Source organism: Mauremys mutica, chromosome 3, assembly GCF_020497125.1.
Source record: "Mauremys mutica isolate MM-2020 ecotype Southern chromosome 3, ASM2049712v1, whole genome shotgun sequence".
In the NCBI taxonomy this organism is placed as follows: Eukaryota; Metazoa; Chordata; order Testudines; family Geoemydidae; genus Mauremys; species Mauremys mutica.
Window position 1 is genome coordinate 77,246,662 of NC_059074.1, and position 12,637 is coordinate 77,259,298.

Genomic DNA, 12,637 nt, shown 5'->3' on the forward strand with positions numbered 1-12,637 from the left:
AAAGAAAATCTGCCAGGAAGATCTAACGAACAGGTGGGTATGGGAAGAACAATACAAAAATGAGAACAGACTAAGTTTGGTGTGTTCATGGGTAACAAAGATACAACAGCTGATGCTAAGCATATATCAATGTTTTCAGAAAATCTTTATGATATTTCAATTTTAATGGCTTCAAGAGTTGTCACTTGAAGTCGTAAGGGGAGTATTTTGATAAAAAAAATCTTGTGATGAAATCTACATTTTTCGCCAACTACAGAAAGAGCAGTTTAACTTAAAAAGCACATGGCAACTTTTGAGCCATTCTCTAATCTCTATTTTCTTAGTAGTTGTAAGAAAGTTTACGTAACAGGAACAAAACATGGTAGGCCTAAGTCATCCATTATTATCCTTTCCCACAATTACATGGGGGAGGGAGGGTGTCACTCAGAGGAATTATATAGCTCAACTTGCATTTGGTAATTCAAAGTGAAGCCCACAAATGAGATGTCTCATTAGTTTGAGCAGATGGATCAAAATTAAAGGCTGAATCACCAACTTTTAATTTCCCAGTAGCCAGGAAGAGCTTGAAGTCTTGCAGAGTATGACTGTTGAAAAATCAACATGAAAAGATTTTCTCCATCTGTCATAACACATGCCTATGTAGAATACAACTCTCTCCTACTGTGCTTACTCTTTAAAAATGAAAATGCACATTGCATCCATTAAACACAGGAACATACAACTTCAGATGAATATCACACTGCAAACCGTAGTATAATAATGTGATTCGGACAAACCAGCATGACTTCAGTTTGAGTAAATAAAACAAGTAAACACAGTGCAGTGTAGCCACTGTGGTAAGTGGATCTAACTACGTTGACTTCAGTTGTGTTAGTCACATAACTGAAGTTGCGTAAGTTAGATAGACTTACCGCGGTAGTGTAGACCAGCCCTAAGACTTTCCAACTAGCAACATTTTTGGTAAAGACTCTCACAAGACCATACTGAAGAAACTTGATAACCACAGAAGAGAAGTACTAATTCCTGTTCTGTATTTTAAAAAAGGATAGTTATTTCCCTCTAATTCTGCTTCTGTCACACAGGATTCTCACTATTGCGTCTTGTGTTCCAGTGTGAGACAGAGCATACAGCTTTTTGGTCATCTGAGGTAGTGATAGTAGAGACTAACATGAGATATCCCTCTTCTGACAGTCGTACTTACCACCTGAGCACCTAGAACCTTCCAGCTAGTTACTAAATTCCACACAGATAGCCTAAAGGATGTAAAGAAAAATTCCAAAAAGCAAGACCCTCAGCTAGGTGAAATAATCCTCTAAAATATCTTACAAGGAAGCAGATTTACATGTAAAGGAGAGGAAACAATTTGCAGATTTGATGTGCACATAATTCACACACTCAGGAAGTAAGTAGCTTGAGGCATATCTAAAAATATAGAATGGCAAAACATAATAGGTAATATTAAAGAAACAGGCTCATGCCCAACCTGGATGCAAAAGCATTTATAAAACAAGGAGTAAAACATTGTCACTCAATGAGAATTCTAGAAAAACAAATGCTACTCTCAAAGGATTAAAAAATTCCTTCCAGGGGTGCTATCTCTCCTCCCACCTGGGAGCAGAGGATTCAGAGACACATTAATGTCTACATTTTTACTACACATTTTTATATAATGTTTGAAAGCAAAAGTGACTAATTTGCACAACATGGTTCATATTAATCTACAGCACTCATTGCTGCAGGGTAGTATGACAGCAAATGGATTAGAATAAAAAAAGACTACATATTCAGAGAAAGACTCTGCAGTTACACTAGGCTAGGATAAAAAGAAAGAACACACTAATCACCTGCTAGAGTTGTTAAAAAAAAAAATTCCTTCTTTAAGCTATAATACTCTATCGCAATGTCATGTGGATTATGGGCAGGTTTATGCTTCTTTTGAAGCATTCTGCATTGTCGGGGCAAGATGACAGCTACACAATCAGCCTGTTCCAGGATGGTAAATCCTATGTTTCTTTAGTACTTAATATAGAAACAAGCATATTTTAAAACTTCAAATTAAAAAGAAAAATGAAAATGTGTTGGTAATTTCAATATGCATTTTACCATTTTCTGTAAGATTGTTTTCTCAATTACATCTGTTTTTTGAGATATCCCTGAAGCTACTTACATCTGATACACTGCAGGCATCACTGAGTTAAAATACAATAAACTGACTTGTAATTTTACATGCATGCAGTGTTTAAATTTCTCTTCCGGATATTCAACATACTGACAAGAAAACACATCTGCAAATGTTTTGAAGTAGAAAATGTCAAGCAACCATATTTATCCTGAAATTTTAAGGCCAGTAAGCTAAACAACTCTGTGCATTAAAAAGCATTTTTGTCACAGACTGGTTAAAACCATTATATAACATCCATACGTTAAAGTTTTAAACTAGTAAGTGCTCAAACATATAGTGTCTTTAAAAAGTTACTATCAACGGCAATCTGGATCTCTTGATGTGGAACCAAATTGAGATTTAAATAGCAAAGAAAACAATAATTCTGCTGAAAGTGAAAATGTACTGTTTATTGAGCTGTTAGTTTGTAATATAATATTCAAAAATTGAGTTCAGTGATTGTGTCAGCTATTGAAATTGTTACATTAAGACTGTAACTTCATTTGACCTCTCTCAGCCATAGCGTAGACCTCAAAATAAAATGCAAACCCACAGTCATATTGTTATTTGTACTGAACCTCAAAACTATTTTCAAGTAAAGCTATACAAACAAACAAAAAAATCTCCCAAGGAAATTACATGCCCTACAAAGTTTTATTTGAATTTTCTCTATAATAATATAAGGTTATTGTAGTTTGTAGGATGATGGAATCAAGAAAGCAATTGGTCCTTTAGCCAAGAAGACTGCTCCACTCAAATCTCCTAATGGAGATATCACTGACAGATTCAAACAGATACAATGCTGGGTGGACACTATCACAAATTTTACTCACGTGAAACCACTATTTCTGAAGCGTCACTAAATGGGTTCCCCAGGCTCCAGATTATCGAAGAGTTTAATTTAGAACCATCTATAAGTGAGTTTGAAAAGGTGATCACCTCCCTAGCATCAGAAAGCCCTCAGGAAAAGATGGAATTCTAGCTAAAATTCTGAAAGTAGGAGGACAGATTGTGCTTAAATATCTGTACAATAACCTTGCTTGTTGGAGGGAAGGAGTGAAAGCACAAGACAAAGGATGACAACAACATAATGTTGTATAAAATAAAGGATACTGAAGTGATTACAACAGCTACAGAGGAATCGTTCTCTATACTGTTGCTGACAGGACATTTGCATGGGTCACTTTCAACAGACTGCAAGTTCTTGCTGACCATTAAGAGCATCAATGTGGCTTCTGTGCCAGTAGATCAGCCTGAAGGTTACAATCCCATATGATGGTGATCAGTATGACAGCTTTGAAATTAGCAGTGATCTAAAACAAAGATGTGATCTGGCAGCAACACTCATCAATACATTTTTCTCTCTAGTGGTTCATCATACTTTCTCATCTACCAAGGGTATACAACTCCATACAACATCAGTTGGAAAATTCTTCAACATTGCACATATGAGAACAAAACATAAGGTTAAAGATGTGGTGATGAGAGAACTTCTTTTCACCAATGACGCAGTGCTCATCACAGATAGTGAACAGGAACTCCATAAATTTTACAATAGCTTTATGTTAGCTTGTCATTAATTTGGACTAACCATCATTCTAAAGATGATAATGATTACAGCACAAGATGTATTGACAGCACAAGAAATTTTAGTAGCTGACATTACGCTAGAAGTTATGCACAAGTACTGTGTGGATCAACTACACTGGATAATCTCTCTCTGGATTACAGGCTTAATTCTCACATCAGAAAGGCAGCCATCACATTCAGCCAACTGACTGAATGCATGTGGGGTTAGAGGAAGCTAACATTGTGCCAGACACATGTTCTGAGTATGCAGATATGAGAGAAATCTAAACATGTTCCACACCCACTTACTTTAATATCAAGTCAGAAACCAAAGTTCCTGATACTGAAATACTTGAAAATAGAAAATTGCCAAACAATCACTATTCTTAAACATAAATGTGTTTGTTGGCTCAGTCATCTGCATGATGATGGACATTCCAAATGACCTCTTTATGGAGAACTTGTGGATTCTCCATGGCCACTGGACTGACCTAGGCTCAGGTTCAAGAGTGATCGCAAGCGGGATTTGAAAAGTTTCAACACTGACACTGAAAGCTTGGAAAAGGCTACTAATGATAGGCTACATTGGAGGGCTGTGCAGCACCATGGAGTCAAAGAAGCTGAAGAGAGGTTGTTGAGAAAAAGAGAGCAAAGAGGAAAACACAGCAGGCCTGAAGTGCCAATCGTGTGCCATTTCATCTTTACACCTGCACTATCTGTGGCAAGGATTGCCACTTGAGAAGTGGACTTTTTAGCCACTTGTGATGCTGTATGACCAAACTGGATTCCTTTGGCGCTTACACCATTGTCTTTGGAGATGGATTATTGCCATCTATTGTAGACTACTATAATCACAAAATTGAGATTTTTTAAAATTATGTTGTTAAAAAAATATATTTTTCTGTGGCAATACCAGAAATTGTACATATTTAAATCTTATGGATTTAAAGAGATTGCTACCATTAGGTCTATGTATAGACCGAGACAATACTAGCAAACCAGGAGAGAAGTGAAAAATGATAAATAAAACTCTCCTAAGTGCTAGGGCTTATTTTTTATTTACAAATGGTACTGAGAGAAGAATCAGATAAATCCACCTTGCTTGTAACAACAAAATGGACTATCTCACCTATACTTTAACTTTGATGAGATCAGAGATTCTGTGTGCATTATTTGTGACTGAAAGTCATTTCTCTAATGGTGCCATTTCTTGAGAACACATCATCAGGAGGAGGAGAATAGGAGGTTGAGACTGACTCATTATGGGACCTTGAAGATTGAGGACCTTTGAGGTAATTTCTCTCATTTTCAACATCCACTTCCTCTAGTCCTGACCAAATATTTCTTCTGACAAACAGACCATACTTTTAAATCCCTCCCGAAGTGTTTATTCTTAGATGTTTTTGGGAAGGGAACTGAAATTTCTTTTAGCTCTAGATCTTTTACTGGAGTTACTATGGAGGGATTGAGCATGTGCTAGCATTTGTTGCTGCACTGGCCATGCACCATAAGGACCACGGCCACTTGTCCTAGATGCACCAAGGAGAAGATGACGCTCTATAAGCTCCTGATCCAGAAGCAGGAAATAAAACAGTGATAAACAAATCAGACATATGGAGAATAACCACACTACACGCCACACTGTTTCTTGACTGGACATCAGTCTGAAACCTAAAAACGCTCTTTAGAAACCTCCATTGCAGACTGAACTGGAGAACTAATTGTGATTTTTAGATGGGACACTTCAAAGAGCAAGAGATAGGAGATGCTCTGCTAAACATGTAAAAAACAATGGAAATCTTTGCCTGTGATGTACGTATTAATCTCAGATAGTACACCTCTTAAAAATGTAGGTGGGATTAGGAAGTAGGCCAGAGGCTGAAATAAATTTTGATCACTAAAGTTACATTTAGCTACATTTAAAACTATACTTTCGAATAGTTTCTCTCTTTCCTGAGTGACAATTTACAGCAAACTTTGAACAGCATCATCGAGAGATGAATGGTTTAATGACTTCCTATGTAAGTGGAAAGGAAGAAATGAAATCTGTTAAAGAGATGGACTTCTCAGTAATGAACTGTATTACTACCATTATAAGAGCAAATATATTTACACATCCCCCAATTGTCTATGGTTGATTTATTAATACATCAAACCCTGATAAAAGCAGGTTGTTCAGCTGGTATGGGGAATGTCTTCAGAAACAATTTCATGATGAGTTCTATAACTTCTATTTTATTTTTATTATAAAATGTAGCAAGTCTAAAATCCAGACCTGCCACGCATTATGATTCAAAACTAATTATAATCACTTGATATAATAATAACAACAGTTGTTTTAAAGTGCTATACCAAAATACTAGATATTTTCAGCCTTATGCTTCTTAGTTAAAAGTTATCATTTAGTCTGTAAGTTTTCAAGCATGGTAATATTTCTCATTAAAATACTTTTACTGCTTCGAAGAACTCAGAAATTAAGCCTCTGAGTTTAATTGTCTTAGAACACAGAAGAGGAAAATAAAGCATTTATTTAAAATACAGACTAGATATTCTTGTTCAGATTTTTTTTCCCAAGAAACAGATTCTGAATTAAAAAAAACAATAAAAAATAAATATACCTGGTGTCCAGCTGTTATTTGCTTCAAAACATTTTCATAACATACTTCGTCCATATTATTCATCTGCTGCACCTGGATAGTAATAAGTGACACATTACCAACTGAAAGTAAAAGTCAGTCTTTCATTCTAGTTGAAACATACTTTATAGTAAATCAGTTAAAAGGAATCCACCCAAATACTTACTAGAAACAAACATTAACATCTAATAAAAAATACAATATAAAAACACTTATTTTTTTTTCCTGTCATACCAAAGTCCTACTAGCATATGAACATAGCATAGTGAGTCTATCAAAATCAAATACAAGCGTCTGAATATCAACCACATCTAAGAATTGGTTAATAAAGCAAAATTTATTTGCTATCCATATAGCAACATCCACAGATATAAGATCAGCTTTCTAAGTCATTGTTCATTTCCCCCACATAAATTCAGATAATTCCAGCTAGTATTAAAAGGATTCTCTATAGGTGTACATAATGTCATGGGAAGTGGAAACAATTTTGCAGAGTAGAAGACCCTTTTTACACAGCGTTCTATTAATCCATCACATTATTTATCAGTAATTCCATACTAAGAACTTAGTATCAAAATTTTTGACATGATGCAAGTGAGAGAAGACAGTGCTGTGCAAAGATGTAAAGAGTAATATTAAAATAAGATTATCCAGGGACTCTCAATCACTAAATGTGGCTTTAGTTAAATTGTTTCTGAAGACATTCCCCATAACATTTAAGGTATTATGCCAGTAACTTTGTCCATATCTTATTAGCTCTCATAGGAGAGTATTACAATCTATTGGGGATGAGTACTTCATTTGAATATAACCACTGCAAATTGAAGATCTATGAAATTTAGATAAACATGCAAATATTTGTGTGACTCAATATCACTGCTTACATTCAAACAAAGGTTATACAACATTAAGGTAATAATAATAATAAAGGGAGATATACCAATCTCCTAGAACTGGAAGGGACCTTGGAAGGTCATCTAGTCCAGCCCCCTACCTTCACTAGCAGGACCAATTTTTGCCCCAGATCCCTAAGTGGCCTCCTCAAGGATTGAACTCACAACCCTGGGTTTAGCAGGCCAATGCTCAAACCACCGAGCTATCCCTCCTCCTTAAGGTTGTGATGAAATGAAACAAGGAAATTTAAAGTCAGAACTGACACTCAGTCTATAGCTCATTTTGTTCATTTAATGGGGAGTGAGAGGAGACATTTGATAAATGAGTTGAATCTTCCAGCAGCCATCAAGCAATAGTGGGAAAACATGCAATATTCAGAAAATGGAAATTTAACCTCTCTCTGGTATATTCAGAATGGTTGAAAGAATTGTTAAACACGGCTTTAATGGAAAAAAAATAACTTTATATGGGTGAAATAAACATATCCAAATATGGTGTCACATGAATGCCATGAGAATAAGAATGCAACATGTGTCTTTCAAACATGGCGTTATTACTAAGAGCAACATTTTATAGATTACATTTCATATCCTATAGACTAATTTCATGATACAGTGCTAGGTCTTTCCTATCTGAACGAAAACTTTCTAAAAGATAAAATGGAATTAAAAGCATAAAGTACAGTATGGCATTCAAATCCTTTATAAGCAGAACATCACACATTTACCTGGCCCACCCTCCTCTTTTCCATTCAAATTGTCATAGCTAGTGAGAAGTTCCATTGTACTGTCCCAATTTAACTTTTAAATACTACTTAATAAAAAGGAAAAGGAAAAACTTTTTGAAGGGGGTTATGATACTAAGAAAGGAAAGGAAATAAAAGTGAAATGAACAAATTGTGGGAAGTACTGGTAGATCAAAAAGATAAAATAAGAAAGGATAAGTGAATACTAATAGCAATGCTGATCTTAGATAATGCCGACCTACCTAGGATTAGGAGAAATTAAATTATTTACTTTTCTTATAGTTTCATAAACATACATGGGTGCTTTATAAAACACACACAAAAATATGGCCACTCTGGTAGGTAGTATCTGAATTCGTCTGTCCAAGCTGAAGGAAGGTGCATGTAAAAGGTTCCATTCTCAGTATCGACAGAACAGATTCTGTTTAAGTTATACGCTCCTTGGGATAGAGACCACCCCTTACTTGGTGTTTTGAGCACACTGTTGCTGCTTAGCATCACTACTTAGAAAGGGAAGTGCTTACCATTAGAAAAATAAGAACAAATACAAATAAAAGGAAAATAATTTTTGTCTGGTGATGCTGGAAGAAAGGCAGGAGGCCATGGATGTGCTTTAATTAGGCCACAACTTTATTCACTTAAAATATCTGGAAGTACCCAGCAACAAATTATACAGTACAGGGTCAGCCTCATTTCCTTATTCATGTCCACAATCCCCAGCCATCCCAGACCTGGGATCCTGCCACCCTTTCCTCATATGAGCTGAAAGGGGTGATAAAGGAGGTGGGGGGGAGATCAGCTCCCTACTGTTCCAGAAATAGGAGCCCCAAACCCCCTTCCTCAGATCCCTTAAGGTATTTGCTTCTCTCCTTGTGGGTTCCAGCTGCTCCAAGAAACAGTCATTATGGTGACAAGAAATTCTCTCTGCATCCTGTCCTGAGGTGACATGTTCCCAGTCAATATGGGGACAGCTGAAATCTGTTGAGTTTTCTATTTTTATAGTCTCCCTAATCTCCAGAGCATTTCACAATCACTATCATCATCCTGCTCAGGTTGCTGATAGTATATCCCTACTGCTATATTCTTATTATTCAATTATGGAATTTCTATCCATAGAGTTCTATGGTATTGTTTGATTCATTTATGATTTGTCCTCTATTTGACTCTATGGTTTCTTTCACATATACTGTCCCTCTCCCATCAGCCTACTCTGTCACTGCTATATATAGTAGAACCTCATAGTTAAGAACACCAGAATTACGAACTGACAGGTCAACCACACATCTCATTTGGAACCAGAAGTATGCAATCAGGCAGCAGCAGAAACAAAAAAAGCAAATACAGTACAGTACCGTGTTAAACGTAAACTACAAAAAAAGAGAGGAAAGTTTAAAAAAGATTTGACAAGGTAAGGAAACAGTTTCTGTGCTTGTTTCATTTAAATTAAGATGGATAACATTTTTCTTCTACATAGTAAAGTTTCAAAGATGCATTGTGCATTAAGTCAAGGTTCAGTAGTAAACTTTTGAAAGAACCATTATAACATTTTATTCAGTTATGAACATTCCTGAGATATTCTTAACTCTGAGGTTCTACTGTATTTTGTAATCTAGTATCACCGTGTGCCATTAATTATTATTTTTCCACCAAGTTTCTGTGGTGCCTATTATATCAATATCCTCATTTAATACCAAGCATTCAAGTTCACCAGTCTTAGTACACTTCTACCTTGATATAACACTGTCCTCGGGAGCCAGACTAACACGGCTACCCCTCTGATACTTTCTTTCATTTGAGAATTTCTCCTCAGTTCTTACCTGTACTTTACCAACTTCTATACTCTCCTCTTTACAAGGATATACAGAATCCCTAAAAGGGATGTCTCTGTCCAAACAGGGTGCTCTTCGTACTGCCATCTTTCCCACAGCCCTTAGTTTAAAAAATCCCCTACCACCTTTTTAATTGTACATGTCAGCAATCTGGTTCCATTTTGGTTTAGGTGGAGCCATCCTTCCTGTATAGGCTCCCCCTTTCCCAATGGTTTCCCCAGTTCCTAATAAACCTAAACCCCTCCTCCCTACACCATCATCTCATCCACACATTGAGACCCTGCAATTCTGCCTGTTTAACTGGCCCTGCACATAGAACTGAAAGCATTTCACAGATGGTATCATGGAGGTCCTAGACTTCAATCTCTTATCTAATAGACTAAATTTGGCCTCCAGGACCTGTCTTCTTCCTTTCCCTATGTCACTGGTACTTACATGTACCACGGCCATTGGCTCCTCCCCAGCACTGCACATAAATCTATCTAGATGCCTTGACAGGCCCACAACCTTTACACCAGCAGGCAATTCACAATGCAGTTCTCCTGGTCATCACAAACTCAGTTACCTGTACCATGCAGGTACTCTGTAGGGAAGGGATACAGAGATCAGATAAATGGTTTGATAAAGGATTAAAAGGAGGTGTTTGTTAAAGGAGTGGAAATGGGAGGGAGAAGGTTCGGGGCTCCTAGGACTGGCATAGCAGGGAGCCAAGCCCCTCATAGAATATCAGGGTTGGAAGGGACCTCAGGAAGTCATCTAGTCCAACCCCCTGCTCAAAGCAGGACCAATCCCCAACTAAATCATCCCAGACAGGGCTTTGTCAAGCCTGACCTTAAAAACCTCTAAGGAAAGAGATTCCACCACCTCCCTAGGTAACCCATTCCAGTGCTTCACCACCCTCCTACTGAAAAAGTTTTTCCTAATACCCAATCTAAACCTCCCCCACTGCAACTTGAGACCATTACTCCTTGTTCTGTCATCTGGTACCACTGAGAACAGCCTAGATCCATCCTCTTTGGAACCCCTTTTCAGGAAGTTGAAAGCAGCTATCAAATCCCCCCTCATTCTTCTCTTCCCCTCTTTTATCGCCCACCTTTACCCTCATTCAAGAGGTGAGGGAAGGGGATGGTAAGATCCCAACAGCGGGTTGGCTGGGGACCAGGATGAAAATGAAGGGAGGGCTGACGGAAGTCCCTCTGCCACCCAGGCAGATATTGAAATGATTACATAATTACCTACACTGTGCATTTTTATCTATCAGATACTCCTAGAGAGCTAATAATAAAGATGCAGCCAAATTTAACCACATTCAGTTCTACTTCTGGTATAGCTGGACAATTTCCACATCTCCAGCAACTCTTTCAATTTTACACATTCATTTTAGACATGTCTCAATTATTCCAGTACATAAAATAGATTCAACTGTAGTTTTAAACAACCAGCATTTCAACCCACACTAATTCCTATTATGTGCATTCAATACCTTATCCTTCCTATATCCTCCGTCCTTCCAATCCTCTTTTTCAATATTATTTCCATGATTTCCATCAGGTAGTCATAAATGCTGATGGCCTATGCCTTTTAGGTTTTTAATAAATCTTGTAATTCTGAGGCAGCAATGTCATCAGGTTATTCAACATATGCTTTAGTTGGGGACTTCATAAAAATTGCTTTAAGTAAGCAAGCATTTTGTTGACAGTCATTTATTAAATATAATGTATATTCCCTAATCAGTATATTCAAATTAGCAGTTTTCCATCTATTACAGTTTCCTTAAAAGATAAAAATCTTCATGCAACAGTTGGTGACATTTTAAATGTGCTGCTAATCTCAACCAAGCCTTCCTAGCAGCATCAATTACAGATTTGTCTCATGGGTACTTAAATACATCAAACATAAACAACAAACTTGGGAAAGACTGAAAGAGTTCCCTTACTATGTGTAGCCAAGCTGGAGAACTCTATTATTTCTTGGTGACACAGTAAAGCTTGTAAAAGTAACAAACAAAAACAAGAAAAATCTAAGTACAATTTAGGGGTTGGGAAGGAAATCCTCATTTATTGATCGAAAAATTGTTAGTGCACACCATTATCTTCTCTCTAAAGAAATGTTTTAAACATACTATCAGTAAAAAGAAAAGGAAAGAAACTGGTGGCATGTATAAGGCTAGCGAACTCAAACCATACTGTAAATTCACAGCATCCAATTGATCTTATTATTTTTACCTCAAATTTGTCGAAGAGTCATTTGTTCACATAAACTGATTTTATTATGGTCTCAATCTTTCTTTTAACCATATACTACATTTAAAGTCCTATCAAGCAAAATTGTGCTTCAGGCCATGTTAGGAGATCGAAAATATCTCTGACTGGAATTTCTGCCTAATTGATGTTCAGCACTGGTATGGAACCAAACGTGTATACAAATGTCAGTCAGTTTTGAAACTGTGTGTTCTCTTTTCACTTAAACAGAAGGGCATCATTTGGAGAGAGAATTATTTTGTACTTTCTTTGGCCAATTTTAATTTTGTGCAGGCCAAGTTGTACACGATGGCTAGTGGTTCTCTAACCATATCAAATAAAACAGAGGGAAAAAAGCACTGTCATTATCTAGTGTCTGAACTTAACAGCAGCAAAAAAACAAATATGCATTAACTCATGTACCTAAGAGTTTTATCCACCTTCTACACTAAGGACACAAAACCAGTTTGTTTTATGTTGCAAATGAGAAAACCCCATCCCAGTCTTTCAAACTTTCAGCGCCTAATTAAAATGACTAATAGCGGATCGAGACATTCCTGGCA

General features: G+C 36.8%; 1 protein-coding gene across 1 annotated transcript in view; it reads right to left on the reverse strand.

Moving 5' to 3' along the window:
* ASCC3 (activating signal cointegrator 1 complex subunit 3) overlaps positions 1–12,637 on the reverse strand; it is a 492,957-nt gene that overhangs the window by 260,183 nt on the left and 220,137 nt on the right. Inside the window, exon 13 of the mRNA XM_045011487.1 lies at positions 6,349–6,420. Within this exon, the coding sequence (XP_044867422.1) occupies positions 6,349–6,420 (72 nt within the window). The remainder of the gene's footprint in view (positions 1–6,348; positions 6,421–12,637) is intronic.